The sequence below is a fragment of the Malus domestica genome, chromosome 15 (genome assembly GCF_042453785.1).
Source record: "Malus domestica chromosome 15, GDT2T_hap1".
NCBI classification, from domain to species: domain Eukaryota; kingdom Viridiplantae; phylum Streptophyta; class Magnoliopsida; order Rosales; family Rosaceae; genus Malus; species Malus domestica.
In genome coordinates this window covers 13,970,796-13,996,190 of record NC_091675.1, presented here as the reverse complement: position 1 = coordinate 13,996,190, position 25,395 = coordinate 13,970,796, and the positions used below count along the sequence as shown (strand labels likewise).

General features: G+C 38.3%; 4 protein-coding genes and 1 non-coding gene across 6 annotated transcripts; 4 read left to right on the top strand and 1 right to left on the bottom strand.

Moving 5' to 3' along the window:
* The first annotated feature begins 1,635 nt into the window (after positions 1-1,635).
* Positions 1,636-1,740, top strand: LOC139192626 (small nucleolar RNA R71). Its single transcript, XR_011576841.1, has one exon. It is a non-coding gene; the product is annotated as a small nucleolar RNA R71 (small nucleolar RNA).
* A 4,956-nt stretch (positions 1,741-6,696) lies between these two features.
* LOC103415775 (uncharacterized) lies at positions 6,697-8,745 on the top strand. The gene is made up of 3 exons (XM_070812707.1): positions 6,697-6,970; positions 7,088-7,242; positions 8,548-8,745. The coding sequence occupies exons 1-3, from the start codon at positions 6,697-6,699 to the stop codon at positions 8,743-8,745; spliced, it is 627 nt and encodes a 208-aa protein (XP_070668808.1).
* Positions 8,746-10,978: 2,233 nt separating this feature from the next.
* LOC139191708 (uncharacterized) lies at positions 10,979-12,154 on the top strand. The gene has a single exon (XM_070812706.1). It carries the CDS (start codon positions 10,979-10,981, stop codon positions 12,152-12,154), a length of 1,176 nt encoding a protein of 391 aa, XP_070668807.1.
* A 687-nt stretch (positions 12,155-12,841) lies between these two features.
* On the top strand, positions 12,842-15,762 carry LOC103400465 (uncharacterized). 2 transcript variants are annotated; one of them, XM_008339117.4, is made up of 7 exons: positions 12,842-12,984; positions 13,166-13,392; positions 13,738-13,823; positions 13,966-14,112; positions 14,219-14,342; positions 14,863-15,149; positions 15,337-15,762. In XM_008339117.4, exons 2-7 carry the CDS (start codon positions 13,203-13,205, stop codon positions 15,427-15,429), a joined length of 927 nt encoding a protein of 308 aa, XP_008337339.3. In that variant the 5' UTR covers positions 12,842-12,984; positions 13,166-13,202; the 3' UTR covers positions 15,430-15,762. The 2 variants fall into 2 exon arrangements, with proteins under 2 accessions (XP_008337339.3, XP_008337338.3); XM_008339116.4 differs by having other exon boundaries at positions 13,133-13,392.
* A 1,100-nt stretch (positions 15,763-16,862) lies between these two features.
* LOC103415754 (potassium channel AKT1-like) lies at positions 16,863-23,704 on the bottom strand. The gene is made up of 11 exons (XM_008354048.4): positions 23,185-23,704; positions 21,672-22,037; positions 21,514-21,571; positions 21,109-21,417; positions 20,774-21,019; positions 20,550-20,648; positions 20,403-20,435; positions 20,109-20,294; positions 19,799-19,993; positions 19,620-19,695; positions 16,863-17,912 (listed from the first exon to the last, which is right to left on the bottom strand). Exons 1-11 carry the CDS (start codon positions 23,373-23,375, stop codon positions 17,047-17,049), a joined length of 2,625 nt encoding a protein of 874 aa, XP_008352270.3. The 5' UTR covers positions 23,376-23,704; the 3' UTR covers positions 16,863-17,046.
* Between the last annotated feature and the right edge of the window lie 1,691 nt (positions 23,705-25,395).

Genomic DNA, 25,395 nt, shown 5'->3' with positions numbered 1-25,395 from the left:
TTCTTCCAGCTGAGGTTTTAATGTCGCTGGTCAGAATTAAAGTGATGGATATACTGGTAATCCCAGATATTTGAGACAAGGTGTCTCGAGTAAAGGAAATGTACTTTGTGCAGCAGGTACAAAATTAACACTTTGGGAAGTGTGAAATTAATGAATGTGTTTATGTGAATAGAGGGGACACAGAATTGTGAATCGTCCCTAGAATCAGTTGTACTCAACAATTTTCCATGATATCATAGTGTCGATTCAGCAGAGTTATGGATTTAGTAGTTTGGTCGGATTGACCGTGAGTACAGAGAGATTTGATGAGTTATATGTTCAGCCGTACAGGCCACGAGAGGTGGATCTGGCTGACGCATGAGAAATTGGTGAGTTATAGGCTCGGCCGTACCGACCACGCGGAGTGGATCCGGCCGACGTATTATTGAGATAAGAGTTGAATCAGCCGTATTGGTCATTCTAGTTGACTTCGGCTGATATATTTCTTATTATGTATGTTATTATCTAGAGAGTAGTAAATAAATGTAGTTGAGACGAGTGTATGTATTTTGCATTGAGTGACAAAATAGTAATGTTATATCTTTGAGAGTGGTTGCCTACTTATCGAGACAACGATGATTTATCAGTATTGCGGGCTGCAGACCGTAATATTAATAACTCATTCGTGGATTCGTTAAGCAAGCAACCCGGTAGATTATTTTATGTTAGTATTGTACTTATTCAGAATGTTCAGTAATAATAAAGTATGTATTGGGTCAGTTAATTCTGTTCCATTAGATTGGTTGGTTATAATTGTGACAAGACGGAATGTTACGAGAAACCAGTACTTTCCATCGATCTGGATGACCAGAGATTACTTTTGTAAGTATGTAAAGTGGATTGAGTTCAGCCATTATTTATGCTGTGAAAGCAAAGAGATTGTTTTGAAAGGCTGCCCAAAAATACTTAGTTCCTGTGGTACTAAAGGATATTGCTCGGAGAAGTGTGAAAAATGAAAAAGGGGTTAGACTTTTCTTAATGTCTTCCCTGAAAGTATACCTGGATTGCCTTTAGGCAGAGATATGAGGTTCACTATTGAATTGTTGCCAGGTATAAATTTATGTTAAAGATTAGTTCATGATGAGTTAAGGGAATTGGAAATTCAGTTGAAAGAATTGGTTGATAAAAGTTTCATTCAACCTAGTACAACACTTTTGAGGAGCACCAGTTTGTTGGTGAGAAAGAAAATGGACTTAGAGATTGTTCATTGATTATAGACAATGGAATTGGTAACGATCGAGAACCGTTATCCATGATAGTGTACTGATGTTTAGTTGATAAGCTTAGAGATGTTTGTGTAATTTCAAAGATTGAATTGAGATCTGGTTACTACCAATTGAATATTATAAGTGACGTTGATCATAAGATGGTTTTTCTGGACTTGTTATAGTCTTTATGAAGTTTGGTGATGCTATATGGATACTCATGCTGTTTTATGAGTTGATGGATGAAGTATTCCAATAATGCCTTGATAATTGATATCATTTTCATTGAAGATATTCTGGCATATTCTGAGCCAGAGCAGAGCATGTAAACGTATTAAGTCGATGAAGCAAAGATTGAGGGAACGTTGGTTGTATGCTAAGTAGTGTTAATACCCGAATGTGGACATTTTCTAATCAACTCCTTAAATCGCTCCCACGCCTCATGAAACTCTTCATTCAGTTTTTGGGCAAAAGATAAAATCTGAGTTCTCATGTCAAGGGTCTTAGAAGCCGGATAATACTTGTTTAAAAATTTTTCACTGAGTTGGGCCCAAGTTGTAATGCTTCCAGATGGGAGTGTGAGGAGCCATCTCCTTGCCTGATCCTTTAGAGTGTATGGAAATAACCGCAACTTAATAGATTCAGCCGAAAATCCCCTCACCAAAATGTTTTTGCACCCCATTAAAAATTCTGCAATGTGCATGTTAGGATCATCAGATGATAACCCATGAAACTTAGGTAGAATATTCAACATGTGCTGTTTTATTTCAAATGCAGTCCCTTCCTCCACTGCCGGATATGTAATGCAACTGGGTATATTTGTTATATGGGCTGTCAGTGAATCACCCAGGGGCAGACCTGCCTCTGGAATTACAAACGCCATTTTTACTTTGTTGTGCAGGTCCCCAGTAGATACTGTTTCCAGAAATGTCTCCTGCAGTGGACGAACCCGCTGCAAATTGCAAATTTTGCTCTCTGCGCCTCCTCCTTAAATTCTGCTCAAGTTCTGGATCAAGTGGAATCAATTTCTGCACTGTTGAACGGGTGCTGACCATGCACAGATTTCAGAAATTTGCACTGTTGTACTGTTATAATCTGTAAAAATAAAATAAAACGAAAATTAAATTTTTTTTTATATGTATAAACAGCAATAACTAATTGAAAATCTGATTCGTAGGGATTATTTTAAATAATCCCCGGCAACGGCGCCATTTTCTTGATAGGATTTTTAGTACTCATGCGAACGGGCTTAAATCTCCTATTTTACTTGCAAGAATCACAAGGTTATTGTAGTATAAACGGATTTCGCAAGGTCATCTCCACAGGGATTATTAAATAATTCGAACTAATCAGATTCCATTTAATTATTGTAAAATAGAAATTGAAGTGCTTGATTTTATAACCTAATTAAAATAAAAACGAATTTAATGAATTAAAATAAACAATCTGCAATATTAGTATTAGAGAGAAGAAAACAGTTTTGAGAAAATCAAATTAAGAAAGCACTAGGGTTCCACCATCACCTAGCAATCCTATGAATTTTTACCCATTACTTATGATCTATACATGCTACTTTGAAGGTTAGATTTTCCTATTTCATATTCTACTTGGAACCTCCAACATAGAACGTATATCTAACATGCAACCCGTCCGGACGTTCGGATCAAATCTAAACATGAAAGACTCATTATGCTTTATGAAAATCCTTTGAAAAACCATGCAATCCTTAAGACGTGATATTCATCCTAAGAGAAATTACAATTATTAATCACAAGAAGTCAGCGTCAATTTCAGGGAACCTTCCGACCAAAATTACATCAAATTACTTTTCTAAAGATCCTAATGGTGATCAGGCATTAAGACAATTAGATAGTTTTTATCCCGGTGATTAACAATTCAAAATATGCATGCAATCAATCATAAGCAATTAAATAAAAATCACATATTCATGCTAAGGCTCAAGGCTTCGCCCTAGCAATAGAAATTAGTTCTGCATATTCATAATTGAAATCATAGAAATATCTCTTAAGAAAAGGATTGAAAACACCTTCAAGTAGAAAATCTTCAAAACCCTAGCACTTCTCTCTGTCTCCAATATTGCATAAAATAAAGCGTCGTCTAAAACTGTAGACGGCTAAGCAATATATTTGCCAAGCCACCCCAAAACCCTAGAAAATATAACCCTAACTTAAATGATAAAAATTCATCTAAAATCTGAACAGCCACGTTTTGACCCATAAGCTGCTCCAAAACTGGCCCAATATAGCTGGATTTAATGTTTGGAATATTCTGAACACTTTTCCAGAAGGCCACGAACCCATCCGAGGTCATCTTGGGCTCCAAAAACGCAATTTAAGCCCAAAAACGTCATTTTCCAGCATTGCGCACTGCTTCTTTATTTCATCGCCAGAAAATAACCGCTTGGTGGAAAAATCCCAAATTTTGATACGATCAAGCTAAGTGACTCATGAACGTCCTCCAACTGGAATTACTCCAAAATTCGTCCATTTGGTCCTGTTTTGCTCCAGAGGAAGTCGAAAGTCCTATATTGAAAATACAATTCAAAGTATCAAATTTCTTCCAATATATTAACCAAAATTTAGGGTAAAATATATAATATAAAATCTACTCATCAAGGTGCACAGTGACCCCGTCGTGATCGCGGAGGTTTCATCGAGTTTTAAGGTTATAGTGAGCCTTAGAACTTCTACGAAGCTTTTAGAAGAATTTTGGAAGGTTTTGAACGTCGGGAAGCTCGGGTTCGTTGAGTTGCAGGGGTGGCCGGACTATCATGGTTTTTTCCGGCGAGTTTCCGGTGGATTTAAGACTTTAGAGTGGTAAGGTTTTGTTCCTCTCATCTTTACTTTTGTCATCAATGAAGGTCAAGAAGTACCTATTACCTCCAAGTGTTGCAATCCTCATTGGACCACAAACATCACTATGAATCAGCTTTAGTGGTTCAGTTGCTCTCCAGGTTTGACTTGTAGGGAATGGTTCCCTATGTTGCTTTCCCATTGCACAACCTTCACACATTTCCTTCACTTCATCAATCTCAGGCAGTCCATACACTAGCTTCTTGTTCTTCAAGTTCTTTAGACTCTGGTATTTAAGATGCCCTAGCCTTCTGTGCCATAGACAGGCATTTTCAATCACAGCTGTCCTTATGGAAATTAAATCCATATGTTTCAAGAAAAGAGGAAAGCTTCTGTTATCCTTCATCAATACCCTAGCCACCAAGTTTGACAGTGACATGTCATCATAGATTTCTATCATAGAGTCACCAAACAAGAGAAAATACTTGTGTTTAATCATATGCCCAACACTGAGAAGATTCTCATCAAGTCCTGGTACAAGCATCACTTCTCTAATATATCTTTTTCCCTTATAGCTTTCAATAACTAGAGTACCTCTGCCAACAACATCAACCAAGTTTCCATTTCCCATTTTAACTCTGCCTTTGAAAGAAGTGTCAATATCAACGAGTAATGACTCTTGTGCAGTCATATGATTACTGCATCCACTATCAATATACCAGATGGTACTAGCCTTCTCCATTGTTGCTATTCTACACTGAGCAAATAACACATTGGCTTTCTCCACCTGATTTGCAAAGTTAACCTGTTGATTGCCTTTGGCATTGCAGTCTTTCACCCAGTGTCCAAATCTATTACACTTTGTGCACTTGGGTTTTCCCTTGAACCAGCAAGGTCCAAAGTGTAGTTTGTCACAGATTTTACAAGCAGTTTTGGATGTCTCTCCTTCACTACTACTTGCACCTTGCTTCTGCACTACACTAACTCTACTATCACATCTCTTGTTCTTTCTTTTCCGCTCATTTTTGCCTTTATAATTTTGATTTCCAAAGAATTTCCCATTGGAGTATATGCTCTTGCCTCCAATGTTCAACATTTGGAAGGCATTTTCAGTCATATTTTCAGCATGTCTATCTAACCTTTTATCACAGGCTTTGATTAACGCTACAACTTCTTGTATTCCTAGTGTATCATGATCTTTTGTCTCCTCAATAACATTGACAATATTATCATACTTTCTAGTAAAACTGATAAGTATTTTCTGCACTATTCTAGCATCAGCAAGTTCTTCTCCATAGGTTTTCAACTGATTTACTAGTTCAAACATCCTACTGAAATAATCATTCAAGGGTTCTCCTTCTTTCATTCTAGCATACTCAAAATCTCTTCTCAAAATTTGAAGTTTAACTTTTCTTACCTTTACATCTCTTCTGTATTCTTCTTTGAGTTTGTCCCACGCTCCCTTTGAGGTTTCTTCATGAGCTATTCTAGGAAAGACTCGGTCTGTGACAGAGTTCTGAATAATCCCCAAGGCTTTCGTATCCTTTGTCATGTTCTCCTTCAAGACGATTTCCTTGCCAAGAGGAAGCTTCTTAGCATCTGCAACCTTTTCAGTAAAGGTTTCATACCCTTCCTCGACTATCTCCCAGAGACCATGAGATTTGAAGATTGTTTTCATTTTGATACTCCAAAACTCATAGTTTTCTCCACCAAAGACTGAAGCTTTAACTTCTCCATTGGTATTGATAGACATTTTGAGAAGAAAGGAAGAGACTTTGAAAGATTTTGAGGAGTTTTGAAGGTTTTTGAAAAAATTTAGAAAACTGGGTTTCGGGACTTTTAGGGTTCAAATTGAAATCTCCCCTTGAATCAAAACAACGCCCATCTAAAGATCGAAAAACGGCTTTGAGGCCATGTTAGAAATTGGATATTTAGGGAATGATTGAGAACAAAAGCTAAGGAAGAACAAAAGGAATTTTTCAGAGAATTTCAGTGACTGCAAAACATGGCAGCAGTACTAAACTTTTCATTCATTGTAATTTTTTCAAAAACATTCTTCTTACTTATCTGCAGGTATTGCATATAGTACACATCCTTCAAATGGACAACTGGATATATGAATCACAGCCCTACATTAGTTCTAATCCTAGGCTTACATCTGTTCTTCGAAAAACTAGAATCATATGCTTCATTCCTTCACAAGCTAGTCGTTGCATCTTTTAAGTTCCTTTTGGTCCTGCCTTCGAACCTTCAAGTCTGCGATATAGCTTACATTTCAACAGTACTTGAAAACAGCCACATGAAATATCCAAAAGGTGTCTGAGTCAGGCTACACAGAGCTTGAAATGTAAGGGTGGACTGAACGTGTGTGCGTGGATGTTTGACTTGTATGGAATTTAGGTACGACCGTATGTGGAAACTAATGGCATATATGTGCATGGGGTCGGGGAAACTTCAAAACACTCAGAGCACTTCCACCGGAACACCATTAGGCCGGCACCCTGTAAAAAAAAGGGGCCGGGACTCAGTCAATCCACTCCAACCCGTTCAATTGCCTGGCACCTAACCCAAGCTGGTCTCTAGGCCAGCCCAGAATTGACAGAGCCATGAACCAGCCTATTAGCGTGTGTTTTGTGGGAATGGCGTCGAGGAAACACAAGACGACTGAGCAAAAAGAAAAGCAACTAGTGGCGCTGGCAAAATCAAGCTGGTGGCCCGTGGCGTCGGCGAGGAAGAAGTTCAAGGGAGCTAAGAAGAAGAAAGAGCAGGCGAAGAAGGAAGAGGTGGAGGCGGAAGAAGTGGAAGGGGAAGTTGTGAAAGAAGATGAGGACAACTCCGGCGAGAGCAAGGCGGAGGCCGAGTTTCCCCTGTTTCAGAAGCACCCATTCGGATTCCAAGATTACCTCACCATGGGCTTCCGATACCAAAACCTCTCGACATGATGGTTGATGCCGTCATCAGAGCCATGGTCGTTGCACGATACAAGAACATTCTGGTGGTCGTGACTGAGACCGGTTGGCCCAACTTCAGCACCGACCCAAGTGGAGAACAAGAACAAGAAGAAGAAAGGGAAGGAGAAAGTGGAGGCCCAGGCGGAGAACAAGAATGAGAAAGGGAAAGCGAAAGTGGAGGACGACGGAGAAAGTACGGAGGTTGACGATGACGAGTCGGACAAGAAGACCATTGTAATAAAAAATAGATAATATTTTAATAAAATTGACTAGGCTATTTTTTTGTTAAGGGTGGAGATGCTTTGACTTATTACTGTTTATTGGGGTATATTACTGTTCACTTGAGTGGATAAATGCGATGGGTGCTGGCGCAAAGTCTTTAAAGGTGGAATTGCTCTTAAATAAGCCAGAGACCGGTAGTGATTAAGGAGTAGGATTCTCTCCCCTCTTATTCTCATCCCCTTCCTTCCTCTCCTCTCACATATTGTTTTTTATCTTATTGTCTTAGTAAAAAAAATCAATATCAGAAGTTGACGTGTCTAAACCGTAACCGTTCAAATAGGAAGGAAAGGAAGGGGAGAGAGATTAGGAGGGGAGATAATCCTCCTCCAATGATTAATGACTTAAAAGCATTCAAGTCTGGCGACCAAATCATAATTTAACCCACGTAGTCAACACGTTCAAACGTTACTTTTTGTTTGTGTCGCTGTTGGAGTTTGAAGCTCATTAGCAGTTTGTGTTTTGCGTAACTTAATTACAAAGGCTGGTTTGGTATTCAAGATTGAATTGAATGGATAAGTCACAATTTATAAAGATGAAAGAAAAAGTGGAAAAATTTGTAGCGAAAGATGAATTACAAAAGATTTTTTTTTTATTAATTTCAATTTTCCTCAACATGAGAGTATTTGAAGAGAGATGTTTTCTTCATGTATAATGATCGTCTTTTAATCTCTTCAAAATGAAAAATTATTATACCTTGAATAAATAAGTTATCAGTTCCGAGCCTTATGCTTGTGCATGCTATAGCTCAAGTGAGTATTTATGTCCATGAATGAAAAATCACTCATTCTATCAGTAACGCGCTATGCTTCCAAGAAAGCTTGGGGCCATTAAATCTTGACTTCACAGTATTCAGTGAGTTCTCAAATGTTCAAGAATTTTTTCAGAGGACCGGGTACACACACATAAGCACAACAGGTGGTGTTCCCAACTAATTACTTACTGACACTTGTAAAATAACAATTAAAATATAAATATCACTTTCAAATATTAATTGTTTTGATAAAAATAATTAAAAAAACAGTCATTAATCAATTCCAATAACCCAGATCGACCAACGACCGTTTCTCCTCCTTCCCCATCCGCCCCTACTACTATTTCCACCATTCCTCCCGTGAAACCATCCATCTCATCTTTACAATTTTAATCATGTTTAATCATTTTGTAGATCAATTAAATATTACCAAAATCAAAATAAAATAAGAAAAAACAATGATTGATCTACAAGCCCTTAAACATTATTAACTGATCGGGATTCAGCTGACCTCACGAGCCCTTAAATCCGAGGCCAACGACAGCAGATCTGAGGGTGCGGCTGACTACTCTCGGGCTACATGTCAACATAAGAATGGGAGAGAAAAGAGGGAAGAGGAGAAAGAAAAGGAGGAAGAGAGAAGGGATGGGGCGTCATTGGCAGAGTCACAGGGCAACCAAAGTTTACACAGCATTCAATCATAATTGGTTATTGAAAGGAAGAGAAGAAAAAGAATACGTGCCACTGTTGTTAATTCACAATTAATGGTTTTGCGGAGCAATTGCAGCATTTGTTGATTAACTTATGAGGAAAAACAATTTGAGCTCAGTCATAACACCAATTTGAATCGGGACGAGAAAAATCAAACTTACAGGAGCATGGAAATAAGTTGCTCGATTTGATGGCCCGGATTAGGTAGCGACGACAGGGTGAGAACTGTTGGAGATTAAGCTTGCTGCAGAATTGAAGATGGCTAGGATTTCAAGTTTTCAGTCAAAGTTTAAGTTTATGTTCTTATTATAGCTAGAACACTCGGTTACAATGTATGACTGAGATTAGAATATCGTAACGGCTTGTATTGTGCCACCTGTCATTTTCTATCAATAGTTTAAGTGAAGCATGTGCCTCTCACATGGGGTATGTTCGTCACTAGCCAATCGTACAACATGCAATTAGTCTGATGAAGAACATCAAGTAACGGAATGCCTGTTGCCTTCTTTTGCATCGTCTTTTGAGTATATTTTTCTATATCTTTTATCGCTTTTGACTTTCTTTTTTGTTACCATTAAATCTTCGTCATCATTCAAGTGAACTGAGTACTAATTTGTCGCATCGTTTCAACTTAAGTTAATGAAGTGCTCGTGTTCCTCCACCCTGCTAAGCATTACAATGTGCAACGATGAATTGGTTGCAAAGAAGCATCAGTTCATTGCTCAACCGGAAACATAGTTGATTAAGCAGTCAGATTTGGTACTTGTTACAATTCTTTTACTTTCATTATTTGGTGTATTTACATTTGTAGCACAGTTTCTTTGGCAACGTATATATTTAATGGGCGTATAGTTTTATTACCATCCCCAAATGTATTGAAAATGAAGATAGTATGATAAGAATTCCAAGCACTTACTACGTTTCTTTGTGACTTTTCATTTTGTTGATGCATATGCCTCTAAAAATTTAGTCACGTGCATTGCAAATGTCGAAATTAGTAGAAAACTGTGATTGAAGTGATGGTTGAGAGCATGTAGGCATAAATTTAAAATTTAGGGAGCTCAATACTAATTGAAAGTTAGGAAAACAAAGTGATATAAAGTCCAAAGTTCATAGGGCATTACTAAATTTCCCCCAACTCTTTTTGGTTTTAGGGGCATTAATAAATTCAAAAGGTGCCCTTCAATCCCTGTTCAATGTGTTCATAGCTTGGATTGCTTATGAATTAAGATCTTTGCACCCATCTTGTATCCAATATTTCATTTTCAATACAAGTTATTTAAGAATGTTTGAATCAAATATAAGACCTCGAGTGTCGCAGCTTGAATAGTTAAAAGGAGAATTTATTTCGACTCCCTTGTATCCAAGCAACAAAGCCTAATCGGGTCAAGTGGCCCATGACATTTTGTGTAAAACATTTACGGTTACTTTCTTCATAGGCATGTTGAATAATATAAAGTTCCACATCAGAGACTTGAGGAAATTATTACAACTTGTACTGAGTGATCAACTATTAGTGGCAACGAGACATTTTGCATGAAAATTTACCTTCATAGGTTGTAGCATTTTCAACAAAACTTGATATTAACTGCACTTGAACATTTTTTAAAATTGAGCAGTCATTTAGGGGTCTTAATTCCAGGCTATTACTTATCGACGATGAAGCCTATCCCTAACTCGAGAAGAGATGAGAAGCATACTTAATTTGATTTTCATTGTTTTAATAAGAAGACCAAAAACTAATCACCGAGACGTTGGGTTTTCAAGAAGCAATCAAATGAGCCCAGTACCCACAAAGGAAAGGCCCTAAATATTTAAGCCCAAAAAGAAAGAAACTAATGCAAAACCAAGCTGTTAGTTTGTTACGATCCGTTGTTTCTCCCGCCAATTTTCAGTTGGGGACTCATCTTGATATTTACCGGTTTGCCCTTCACCATCGAGCTCCCTCCCTTGTATCTCACAACGAAGTGCTTACTGAAACCACAGACACCATTCACTCATCAAATCCTTCAAGAACTTAAGAGAGAGAGAGAGAGAGAGAAGAAAGATCAAGAATTGAGAGAGAAAACCAGAAATCTCTATCATTCTGGAAACCGAAAATACGAAGAAATACGCGAAGATGGTGGTGAAAGACGGAGAGAATTCTCTGTGAGATTAATGCTTCTTGCATTGCGTAATCAACCGTTTCAGTCGATAGAGTTTTGGGAAAGAAAATTTTCTGGGAAAATGTCAGATTCCGGTGAACAAGGGGCAACAATTTCTGGGCAAGTTTCCGATTCCGATGAACAAACAGCACCAAGTTCTGCGGAAGAAGAAGCACCATATTCTGGGGAAACCCCAGAGTCCAGCGAAGCAGCAGAAGATTCTGAGGAAAACACCGAATCCAGCGAAGCAGCAGAAGATTTTGAGGAAAACACCGAATCCAGCGAGCCGGCACCACCAACTCCTGAGAATACACCGGCTTCCAGTGTAGGAGAAACCGCAGGGGAAAAGAATTTTGATTTCGAGGATGTAAGAGCAGCACTTGCTGAGACTATTCCGGGTGTCGTTGGACAACAAGCACAAGTAAACCCACTGAGAATCAACTTCAATGCATCCAGTTCCGGTGAAGCAAGTGTAGCAGAAGCACCAAAGCTTATGCCAAATCCACCTTCTTGGATAGAGGATTCCGATGAAGAAGGATTTCAGGGTCAACAAGAAGCAGCAAATCCCAATGAACAAGAAACAGATTCCAGTGACTCCGGTGAACCAGAAGTACAGTCCGCCGCACCACCGAAGGTGATTATTATGACTCCAGCGGATTGGAAAAGGGCTCTTTCTGATCAAGCAAAGGCAGAAGAAGAAGAAGAAAAAGAAAATCCGAAGGAAGTTCTTCCAGAGTTGATTCATAAAACTAACGTTCAACAAGCAGAGCTTAAGGACCGGGCGATTGGGCATCCGTCTTTGATTGGTGGCTCTAGCAAGAACCTCGATCTTCCCGCTGCCGTGCAGAAACCTGATTCGCAGCCGAGTGAAAGTGCCGCTGAGAATGTGGAGCTGGGGAAGAGAAAGATCGATGAGAAGGGCAAGGGGAAACTGGAAGAGAACCAAGAAGATGGAGGAGAAGAAGTGAGCGAAGAAGAGGAAGCTGCAAGTCCGAGATCGAAGATACCGAAAAAATCTCAAGATGAGAGGCTGGCGATTGGGGATCCGTCTTTGCAAGCTCGCTCTAACAAGAACCCTGCTGTTCCTCCTGCCACCCCCGTGACAAAACCCGATTTGAAGCCAAGTGAAAGCGCCACCGAGGGGAAAAGAAAGATCGGAGAGAAGGGCAAGGGGATCAAGGGGGAAGAAGAGAGCGAAGAAGATGAAGCTGCAAGTCCGAATTCGAAGAAATTGAAAGGTCCAGAACCAGAAGAGTAGAAGTGGTAAAAGGCATCGATATTCATCAAGACAATCAAGACAATTATTCAATCATGCTCTGTTTCTGAAATAAAACGTTGTGCGATGATCAACTGGAGTAGGTAGATTTGAGTTTCGACGGTGAAAGTCTATCGAAAAATTGATCAGTTTTTTAGATTTTCAACTAGTTTCCCTGTTAGATCAATGTGGCTTAAGATCTCTGCAAATTTCATTGAACTTTGTTCGTCGAATTCAATCCTAGAACTTTGAATTAGTGTACATTTTTCTGTATTTCACGTTGCTTTCGACTTGTTTTTGTTACACTTAAATCGTCATCGTCATTTCCGTGGCTCACATACTAGTTCGTCATATTTTGACTTATATTTATGAAATGCTTGTAATCCCCCTCTAATGTGCTAAATATGAATTATAAAGGTGCTCTTCAAGTCCTTGTTCCGATACAAGCAATATTAGAGGATCGTTAAATCGAACATAAGACCTCAAGCGCCGAAGTAAACTCTTACCCCTTACTTGTATCCGAAGCAACAAAAGCTTATTTGGTAAAACAAACTTAAATTTGAGTACAAAATTCATAGACATGGAAAACGAATCGGGTCAAGTGGCCCATTACACTTAAGGTTACACGGCCCAAATGACTAAAATCCATGGGGTCCATATAAACTAGGTCCAAGTGCCCATTGATTACCCGGTCAAGTCATCGAGAGCGCGCAGTACGCAACCTGCGTCGTATAGAAAACATAAAAAATCCCAGCACAGTTATATGCCTATCGTCATCGTAAAATCACCGATTTACGAAATTGCCTCGGAAATTCTCTGCAGAAAAAATCTAGGTATTTATTCATTTAAAATTAAATAAATCCCCAAATAGTTCCGTAATTAATTCTTTAATTTCCATTGGAATCCCCGTTAAACTTCTGCGAAAGTTACCAATTCTCACTCATAAATTACGAATTGCGCTTGAATTCTGACAAATTTTAGGGGTTTTGTTCTGTTCTGGTTGGCGATTGGGAGCTGGAGTAGGGTTTCGAGCGATTTCTGAGGCCGATCAATGAAAGGGGAAGTGCAGCTGGAGCCAACAGGTGAAGGGGAGCGAGACCGAGAACCTACTGACATCGAGCCTCTGCTACCGAACCAGGACGATTCGTCGCCGGCAAGCTCGAGTGAGATCAACAACGAAGACCTTGAGTCTGGCTCTATCCCTTGCTGTCGCATTTGTCTCGAAAGCGATGCCGAACCAGGTCAATCAGTTTTTTATTAATGAAATTAAGTTTGTTGATTTGAATTTTTGTTTAAGCAGTGTTGGATTTCAGTGTTGTGTGATTCCTGAGGAGTGATTAATTGTTTTGTGGGTTAAATTGTTGTGATTTATTGTAATCGGAGTTTGAAACTTCGAAAGATTGTATCTTTTTGTAGTTTTAAGTCTATGTTAACAGGTTGCAGTAATTTGATTCATTTGGGAGTTGAAATGAGTATAAAAACTGTGAATTTCGCATGTTTTTGGAAATTGGGCTAAGTTTGGTCTCGTTGCTGCGTAGGCATATTGATGCTGCTGTTGGTCTGACTTGTGATGTTTAACTTTACAGAGGATGAGTTGATTTCACCTTGCATGTGCAAAGGCACCCAGCAGTTTGTTCATAGGTCCTGTCTCGATCACTGGCGCTCCATTAAAGTAAATAACCTTTTCTATTAGAGTCAGGATATTGTATATCATGGTGAAATTTTGTGATATTTTCTCTTAGATTGTGTAACCATGTAGTGGTTTCAAATTTACTGAACTTGTTATCACCTCCATCTTTCATCTGCTTTTCTAGGAAGGATTTGCTTTCTCACACTGCACAACTTGCAAAGCCCAATTTCACCTTCGAGTTGAGACATATGAGGACAATGTCTGGCGCAAAATAAAATTCCGAGTTTTTGTGGCGAGGGATGTTTTCCTCGTGTTTTTGGCTGTACAATCAGTAAGCAATTGCTCTTTGGAATTTTATATTGTTCTGTTATTTATTTACTTTCTTTCATAATCAGTTGGTTTTCCTTCCGCCCGTCTCTGATTAATTTTGTTTCCAGGTTATAGCTGCAATTGGTGGCTTTGCATATGTCATGGACAAAGATGGGGCCTTCAGGAATTCATTTAGTGATGGTTGGGATCATATTTTGTCAAAACATCCTATACCATTTTATTATTGTATAGGTAAAATCCTACACCTTAAAACTGTTCATGTAAAAAGGTTATTTAGTTCAGGGTTTTTTCCCTCCCTCATCTAGGAAACTTTTAAACACACTGGTTCTCACTTGTCAAAACTATTCAATTTACAAACATGAGACTAGCTTATGGGGTTCATAACTGTTGCTACTTAATATTTGGCATCCTAAGTGTCATAGTGGTATATCTGAGGAAAATGATAAAAAGATTTGGGGGTGGCAATCATGCTATTTACTTTTCCATTTATCATTCAATACACGTAGAAGGCCGTTCTTGTTGTTTCAAGTAATATTGTGGAGGTATCAATGAAAGATGCGTTTTGATTTTGGTTTTGCTTTCTATTAATGTCTTTTTTGATATGGATAGATCTGGTCTAATAGTCTTGTTCGGTACAACGGTATCAAAGTTTTCTACTTGTTTGATTGTTTATAAAGAGAAGGATTATGGGGACAAATAAATATTGCACTTGTTATCAGTACCTTACATCTATTTTCTTGTATTGAATCAGGGGTACTGGCCTTCTTTGTGCTGCTTGGATTTTTCGGGCTCATACTACACTGTTCATCGTTCAATAGCAATGACCCACGGATGGCCGGGTGCCAGAACTGTTGCTATGGTTGGGGAATCTTGGATTGTTTCCCCGCATCTATGGAGGCTTGCTTTGCCGTCGTGATTGTGTTTGTTGTCATCTTTGCCATTCTTGGCATAGCTTATGGTTTCCTGGCCGCTACCATGGCTATTCAGAGGATTTGGCAGAGACATTATCACATCCTGACCAAGAGGGAACTCACAAAGGTTAGTCCTCGACATTCTTCTCCTGTGCATGTCTACATACTTGTATTTAATCATTTCTTGGAATGTGCACGGACTTGCATTAGTTTTCCAGACCAAGAGAGAGTCCGCATCATCTCATAAACTTTCATATCTTAGATATTTGCATCATTCAAAAGTCCTGCAATGCTAATGGTTCAAAATTATGCAGGAGTATATAGTGGAGGATCTTCATGGATGCTATACCCCACCAAAACTAGATGCCGAACATGAAGCGCGTCTGAAAATGCTGAAGTTGTTGTAGAGATAGAAACAAATTTCAGGATATGAAATCCGCTGTGTGTATTTGCATTTGTAACTTAGAAAGATCCAACAAATGTTGGGGGGATTACCACTAGTGCAGTACTTTGTACTCTCATGACTTGTGATTTTTGCTTTGCTCCGGGATTGTACCGATTGAGCTATTCTTCGACTTGTGTCCTCTGAGTCTTGTGTATGCCTCCAGCGAAGCGAGTTTTTACCGTTGTATTTCCACCCCAGGTCACTCGTGTAACGTCATGTATAACCCAAGAAACTATTTTGTTGTTCAAATTTAAGCTACAGGTCTCAAATCCAAAAATCTCTCATTTGAATCCAAGACTACGTGATTTTTTGGTTTAATTCAGTTTTATTTGTATTTTGTAAGATCTTCAACCTAAACTTGTTTACTATAAATCTATATCACATGAACCCTAAACCCTAAACCCAACGACAAGTCATCTCCCGTAATTTCTGCCGAGTGAGAGGTGTTCGCGCAAAACTCCCTCAATGCATATCGGGTACATCAAAGAAAACACGCTTGCCGAAAATCCAAGTCCGGAGAGGAATGATTGTAAGATCTCTAACACAGATCGATGATATGCCAATTGAATTACCAATGTTCTGCAACAAGTCAAGTGACAAAACTTATGAACAAGAACAAGGATTGCCGAGAACATACCTGCAGAATTTGAACTTGGAGAAGCCATAACAGCCTATGTGTTCAAAACCTTCTCCTCTTTTACGATCACAATAACTTCTCTAATCAATAGGACTTAGAACAACATAAGCTGATCTCGCAAGAGCAGTGGTTTGAACCATAAATATGTAGTGCTCCTCCGTCCATTCCCTATCAGAATTGGACTAGGATTCAAAGACATACAAACCATAAAGATTCATGAGACCTTATAAAGTTCCAACACAAAGTTCTTTTCCAAAACCAATTGGAACTTCTCTCAAGTCTGCATTCCTTATCAGATTTAGACTTCTTTATAATATCAATTATCCCAAGACTTGTAAGAATCATACTCATACTCTTACAATGATGTCACAACTGACAGGACCAACAATGTAGTCGGCATACTAGTATCAATGTCACCACTAACAAGATGGACGTGGAAGCGGAGACGGATGATCAAGTCTCCCTCGGATCTTGAGCGGCTCATGCTCTTAGATATGGCGATATGGCGTATTAACCTAACCAACTTGCTTAACTTATAGTTACATATGTTTGTATTCCAATTTGATTTTTATTAGTCGACAACAAAAAGGCGTGAATATTTGATTTTACCACATGGCTCGAGATAAAACTGATTTTATTGTACAGTTTTTACTTTTTCAGGCTGTAAATCATGTACATTTGATGCCACAAACAATTTACTTGCACTGTGACTTGACGTGCAAGTCATAATATTGAAAGAAAAAATAAACACAAGAAAATAGCCACACCAAAAGAAAAATATATGGAGACAACGGAGGACAGCAAGAGGTTAGCCGTGTCCATCATTTTCATCCACATCTCCTAATCCAGCATATCTTAATCTGGATTAGTCCGTGGTAATACCGACATTTTAGTAACAAATCCTCTTTAATTAATCGGAGGATTTTGGCTGTTAGTTTCTTATTATTGTTGTGATTCACCAGCACTTACAAAAACAAGATGATCACCATCTCTAATTACATCAATATCGTCGATTTCGGCTCCATCTTTGCTCACGATTTTCGCCGGTGAGAGTCCGAATTTCTTTGCCCCCATCTCAAGCAACTCCTCATAACTCAGTGGGAGCAGCACAAGTTTGCCTTTCACTTCACCCTTTTCAGGGCAACTAATTGTCACCCTAGCAGCAGGGTTGCTTACGTAGCTCTTAGGACTTTTCGTCTCCGCAACGGAGAGAAACAAGTCTTTCTCCCCGGTGTGGGCAGCTGACATCATGCCAAACAGAGAGTTGTGGAAGTTATTAGTCCTACGCCTCGGGCGATTTCTGCCGCATGATCCTCCCTCCGCTCCTGAAAACGAGCTGTCTGTGGGTGGAGGGTGGATAGTTGGCTCGCTCGTAAACCTCCCAAGGAACCGGATTCCGCTCTTGTGTTCGGGAATGGTAATGGCGACTTTGGGTTCTTTACTAGAGTGGAAAAGGGTCTTTATGTCTTCGTGTCCTTGCTGTTCCGCTAGGGCTCTCGGGGTCCAGCCATGGAGGTCGGGTTTATCAATGTCAGCGCCTTGGTCCAAGAGGTATTTGACAATGTCTACATTGTCTTCAGATACTGCAACATGCAGAGCTGTGGTTCCGTTGCTTTTCGGACGCGTGACATCCCCGCCATGTCGGGCAATTTCCTTGAGCAAGTCCAACCTGTTTTGCTCGGCAGCAGTGCAAGCAAATTGACCAACATCCCCTGAGCTCAAGTTTGCACCATTGTCTAACAGCAGCTTGGCAATTTGCTCATGACCATTCAGTATTGCCTCCCAAAGTGGTACATTCCCATCTGAGTCTGCCAATGCATGAAAACAAAATTAAGTTAATGTTAAACCCAAAAGTTTATCTTAAACCATATAGTAAACGCATAATTAACCGGCAGTTAATAAGCATACATTAAAAGTCGAAAAAGATTATTATATTGCGGATAATTTTCAATATTTTTTTAAAAAAATATCTACGATGATATTATATACTATTCTAATTCAGAGAGTTGACGAGGTCGAACGGGAACAACCGCCCACATTAAAAAATATGACTTTAATTTTAATCAGTTCTAATTACATAATAAACAAGACATGGGCAGACATACATGCGCACGCAGAAGTATTTCATTACAAATCATATCATCAAGTCAACGGAGACGATCTATCTTTGGAAAGGAAAAAGGAAATGCATTGACTTCCTTCACTTAAATAATACAAGGCTACCTGCATGCATGTTGCCAATTATTTCTTAATAAGTAAAATTTAAGTATAAAACTTTAATTCTTTTTGATAAAACGACGTTCTAAACTACTTTAGTTTATAAAAAAGGAGACAGAGATCCTAATCTAAGTGCAAAGACGTGGTACATAATTTTGGCCAATTAACATAACTCACATTTCTATGCAGATCCACTACAAATTTTTATTTGCACGACCTATGAGACAAAAATTTCTTTTCAAAAGATGATTTTTATTTCACTCTAGTTTGCATGGTTGAATAAAAAAACTAGAAGAATCAGACTCCTATATTTTAAAGATATATTAAAAAAGGATAGGGATAAGATAAACAGATTCTAAAGCCTATACAATAGCTTAATATTACTCTAATGAGAGATTTATCTATTTGTCAGATAGCATGATGTGGGAGGCACATGCATGCCTTCTGGATCAGATTACGAAGTCAACCAGAATTTTTAAACATTAAATATAATAATTTGAAACAAATAATAGAATCAAGTAGTTCATAGTTTAATTATGGAGAGTCAACATAGTTTTCCAACTTACTATTAAAGGAATGGATAAGAAAACTTAAGTCGTCATAAATGTATGACAGGTGAACCATATCTGATAAGGTCAATGGCCAACATGTATAGGAGTAGGATTCCCTCCCCTTCCTTACCCTCCTATTTGAACGGTCACGGTTAAGCCACGTCAACATCTTATATTAATTTTTTATAGAAAGAGGAGGGGATGGAAGGGGATGGAAAGAAGAGGGGAGAGAATCCTAGTCCGTATACAAGGGCATTTTATACAAATACAAGGGCAGAATCTTATGTGTAATCGGTTACTTATCATTCCTCTTTATTTGTCATAGCAGGGAATAAATAATCGTTTACACAATAGATCCCTCAATAGAAGACCACATAACCAGTAATACGTCTCTTCTTTTTAATTTGGAAGAGAATGAATGACCGGTTATACGGTAGAATCCTCAATAGAAGAGTATTTCTGAATTATAGTTAATTAGGTATGTGAACTTAAAAGACCTTGGAAGCAGTATTGGCAAAGGTCAACACACAAGACCAGTATTTCTCTACATGGACGAATTATATTAATTTGATCTTAACTCTTATGTTTATTAAATGATTACTCCTTATCGCGTAGGGAGCCTACGATAAAGTATGATTGACGATAAGTCTTAGCGAAATAATAGAGCGGACTTTCTTGCATTAGTGTCAACACTTATATGTTTAATGATGGTTTAACTTAATGATTTGTTAAAGGTTTGGATAGTACCTCTACTCTTAGGATCCGCCCCGTAGTCTAGCAGAAGAAGAACGCAGTTTTCGCTTCCCTTCGATGATGCTATATGCTGGTTTTTCACAGAACAAAGAGGAAACATAGAATGTATGTTAGTATTTAGAGTTTGATGCTCTAGAGATAGGGTAAAATAAAGAGCATAGGACTTTGCATACCAGAGCAGACCTCCCGTTATTATCCGATTCATTTGGATCCAGACCTCGTTTCAGCAACTGATTTAACAACAAGTCGTCTCCTCTGATTGCTGCAAAGCATAGACTGAGAGGCAGGTCCATTCTACCGCGAGCTAGCATGTTCTCCGTCTCCGACAGAACTCCTTCCATAATTGGGTCCTTGAGGTCTTTCAAATGCTGCAACCCACCAAGAAAGAAGCGCAATGTAGAGTGCAACTTGTCAAAAATCATCATCCATACAAATTCTTGGAAATAAATAGGTTTCTTTAACATCTGGATCAGATAAGCTCACCTGCAGGAGATTATTCATGATCACAGTCCCATCTCCAACATTAGCTTGAACTATATTTAAGAATGTAGTACGATTCAGCCGTAGAAGCTGACTCAATCTTTTGGTTCTAACTGTAAAGAGCTGTGGTCTGTAACAAAGTACCCCGATCTCACCAATAAGATCACCAGATTTTGCCTCACCAATGACCTGCAATTTATAAAAATAATGGTACTCGTAATCTTATATAGCAGTTACCAAGGTCAAAGCAACTACCGAATGCAAAAGATATCCTTTCTAATCAAGTGTTAGACTTGCCTGTTCAACTCCATGTTTGAGAACCACTAAATCCTGTAAAGTAATTCAAACATTATATTGGGTTGTTCAGAAAAGAAATTCAAATAAAGAGAATAGGAAAGTTATAAAGTCTTTGAAATGAATGAAAAAGAAAGATGAAATTGTTACCGCTGCACCAGTGACAAGTAGGTAGAAATCTGTGGGTGCCTCGTTCTGCAAGATTACATCTTCTTTGGGAGGAAAATACTCGGCTTTCATCTCCGAGACCTTTGAATTCAGAATAAGAATAAGAATTTAAACCAAACTTCTACACAAGATACTTTGAAAAGTTCGGACAAGTTCACTAGAGAGAAGAATTTGATTGAAAACCTTGAGATTGGGTTTGAACTTACCAACTGAAAAAGCAAGTCATTTGAAACCCCATGAAACAAGTACACCTTATCTACAAGAGAGTAAAACAGATAATGTGAAATACTCGAGCGGATGGCTTTAGGAAGGGAATCAAGGGTCTCTTGTTGCTGCAGTCCTTCAGAATCTGTTCTGAACTTCAGACACAAGTGTGCAAGCATCTGATCCTGCAGGCGTATAGGCAGTTGATTCCTCTGTGCAAAACTGGAGGCAGCTTGTATGGTATCCCTCTGGTAAACAGAAGCAACTAAATTAATATTTTCACATTTAATTAATTTTATTGCACAAAATCCAATTAAGTGAATATGAATTTACTCACAAATTTTCTAGTTCGACTGGTCCCGTGGACAACCAAGTTGGTCATATTTCCAATTAAGTATGACGTCAATCCCAGGTTGAAGAACATGTAGAATATGTCAAAGATCATCTCACGTGCATTGACTGGATGCAGGTCTCCATATCCAACTGTTGTTAGCGTTGTGATTGACCAATAAACTGCAGTCACATACCGAATCCACAGGCTTTGTCCTAGGATTTCAGCTCCCATCCATGTTTTCGCAGGGTCATGATTGCGTGCAGCTATAAGGTAATAGAAGCATCCAGCACAATGGATGGCAAAAAGAGTGACCTACAAAGGAGCATCGAAATCCCATCAGATGGTGATGCCGTATAACAAATGCATTTTGTTCATGCAAGTAATCCCAGAAACATCATAAATACTTACACAAATAAGTTTTGCACAGCGAACCCAAAAGTAATTATAATTCCTATCTTTCTCCAATCTGTTCAAGCAAGAATAGTGGGGAGGTTAACATAAAGAAAAACTTCTGCTTATATGCATTTTTGCAGTAAAAAAACTGCTGGGAAAAACTATTGCCATACCTGGAAAATAGGGCACTAACTCTTCGTAGACGCCAAAGACGAAGCATGTTGAAAAAGCCATAAGACTGCAGAGATTTAGGAAAGATCCTCGTAGCAAGTTCAGATGGGATTGTGGATATGACATCGAAAATCAACCAGGATCTTGCATACTTCCAACCAATCTTTTTTCGATCGTCAACAAGTAAATATGTGGTCTTGTCCAGGTAAGCCACAAAGAATGTGAGAATGATATCAATAGCAAAGAAACCATTGACAACATTATCAGTAATGGAGAGCGGTCCCCCTGGTCCTTTAAGGAAACCAAACTCGAACGGCGACACCCAAGCAGTATAGATGACCAGAACAACAAGAAATGTCTCCCATATCCTGCAAGAACAAATTCAATCCGAGCCAAGTTTAGCAACAAGATAGACCTTTTACCAATTCAGTCGGATCAAACCAGTCGAACCAGCGCAGCTTGTAAGAAAACCCCAAGAAATATTATCCAAATCAAGATTGCAAATTTCTGCTCTGCACATATAATTCTTGCAGAATTTAAATCATATGGGATGTCTTGGTTCAGTGATTTGCATTCAAAACTTTTCCTTTTCCATCTGATTAAAAAAATGTCAAGAATCACCAAATAAAACTGCAGATTGTTTTCCATACAAGAAAAAATTAGATGAATTGCAGGCCTCCAAATCCGAACATTCTTTTCTTAGTAAACGAATTTATATTAATTTTTTTTTTTTTTTAACCGACGATCGATTGATACGTCTGTTTCAGTTCAGAGAACATAAATCCAGACACATTCCAAACTAATGTGCACATGAAAACAGAAAGGGTATATTCCAACACGGAATCAACACAAATTTCTTTTGAAAAAAAGGAAGATACTTTTGGGCCCCTAGAATTTTAGCACTGAAATAATTTTCAACAACAACCATTTTATCATGATTCATGACCGTTCAAACACATACCAACAACCACTTTATAAGCATAAAGGTACATACTTCGGAAATAAAATAAAATGGAAATAAAAAGCCAGAATAAATGAATCCTTTGAATCATTGAAAAGGCACCTCCAAGATTCAATCTCCGTCTTTTATAAACACCCAAAAGACTGAATAAATTAATAAAAAGAAAGAACAGAAACCGGAAGTAAATAACAAAAATCAAGAAGAAAAAAAGACTAATATGCATTCAAGGCAATGCAAAAATCCCAGAGGGGCTAATTACAAACAACCCCAGAACAAGAATCATAACCCAGAAAAAATGACATAAAAACTTACAATTAATAAAAATAACCACAAAGCTTCAACCTTTTGTGGCAAAAGTTCAATGGTTCTTTACGAAACACAAAACCCAGTAAAAAAGGTAACATAAAAATAAACAAGAAAACAAGTTTAGTCAACGCAACTGATACAAAAAACAACATAGTAACAAATAAAAGATTTTTGGTACACAAGGTGTTTGATAAAAGTATTAGCAGAAAACAGAGGCAACCCAGAAACCAAAAGTCTGAAAACATAACCTGTAGCGGCGGTCGTACGGCGAGACAATGAACGTGCCGAGTTTCACGCGTCGGTTGCTCGACCTTGCACCGAGGGAAGGCAAAATCCCAGTTGAGAGACTGTAGTGGCTGCCGTCTCTGGAGAGCTCAATCTGCTCTTGGCCGCACATTGAGACGCTAAAGACTCCTCTGGTGCTGCTATTGCTCTCCATTGGTTGATTGGAATTTCGAGAGAGAGAGGGAGGGAGGAGGGCGTCAGCGGTGGTGGGAGTGCTTTGGGTTGTGATTCTTCAGGGAGAATTTGGCCATCGTTTTAGTGGGATTTGCAGGTGCTATAAATAGGGAGCTCCGCCTGCTTAGACTCCTTTTGTAATATTTTATTTTTATACGGGCTTTTGATCTCTATTGCGCGCTCGCACGGTGCTTCTCTCCGGTCTCGTTGCCATATGTTTGCACCCCTGTCCCACCTCGGTCTACAGTATTTACTCTCTCTCTCCCCGCACTATTTACTCTCCCCACGCTATTTACTCTCTCTCCCCACACTATTCTACAATGTGTTTACTTTTCCTATTATATTGAAGAAAAGTATTTTGACCCTATTCTATAATGTGTTTACTTTTATTATATTGAAGAAAAGCATTTTGACCCTTTTACCCCTGTTGCATAAACTGCCCAATTGATGTCGACTGGCATTGTCGGTTGACGTGAGTTAAACCAGCTAGTCAGAGTAGTGCTTCCATTCAAACAAAGTTGTGAATCAATTCAGCATAATCTTGCAATGGTAAAAATAAAGTCAATCCTCTCGTATTCAAGTTTGAATTTTTATTTTTTTCTATATTTTTTTTCATATGAAGGCACAAAATTAACAAAAATGTACCCTTGGGTTCCCATTATCTTGAAAATCAAACAAATGTTAACATTTATGTTAATAGGAAGATTGTAGAACCAGAAAAAAAAAATTGTTTATGATTATATACAAAATCGATTTAGCATCTCAATCGATACACTTAAAAATGAACTACCCCTTTTGATGAAGATCTAGATTATAAAATATCAATCAAAATCTTATTAGAATCTCCTTCAAAATTATTATATTGTGATTTAAACGTATTGCCCATAATAAACCATGATTAAGAAACTGTAATCTCAAATTGAATACCCAGAAGCATGACTACTTAAGTAGGTTCCACCAATTTTAAAATTTCTCAATTATATCTAATTACAGAACATGATGGTAATTTTCCAGTATTTTTAACAGAATCAGCAAATTTAACACATAATAACGAGAATTAAGTGGTCTCCAAGTAATCATATATCCACTATTTATTATTATTTGAATCCATGTAACTTCTTTCTACACCTAACTTAAATTTAAATTGTTAATTGTCTATTTTACCCTATTGCATAATTACTGTTAAGTACAAAATGAAATTGTTGATGCACAAAACCGGAGGGGTCTTTGGTACAACAGAAAGTGTTAAGTTTGTGACCTTCGCTAGATTACTCCTGTCACTAGTGTGGATAAGTATGTAAATGGATATGGACAGGGAAGCAAATACAAGATGTACGTGGTTCACCCAGATTGGCTACGTCCACGGAGTAGAGGAGTTCTCATTAATTGTGAAGGGTTTACACAAGTACATAGGTTCAAGCTCTCCTTTAGTGAGTACTAGTGAATGATTTAGTACAAATGACATTCGGAAATATTGTGAGAGAATGATCTCTATTTATAGAAGAGAGTTTCTAGTTTCATTCTGACATTGACACATGTCGTGTTGTGATTGGCTTCTGATGTTGACACGTGTCGCGCTATGATTGGCTTCTGATGTCGACACGTGTCGCGCTGTGATTGGCCTCCTGGTTGTAGGGAAACTCTTCTGGGTCCTTAACGGTATAATGTTGACCGGTGCTCAATAGTTTCGGGATTGGTCAAGTATGGTACAAACAGAAATTAATAATAAAACTCAAATTTATCAATAAACCCTATCATCACTTCTTATTTATCTTACGTTCATTCTTGCTAAAACCCTAATAGGTCTTATAGAAAAAAACAAGCTTTTTTATTGATGGATTGTGATTTTGAAGTTTTGAATCTTCCAACCAAGGTATGACTCAATTTATGAATATTTTTTCGTTTGATTTCAATTTTTTAAAAAGTTTAGAAGATGAGTATTTGGGTTTTAATTTTTTTCATCAATCCCGAATGGTTTGTTAAACTTTCTACAATTGGAA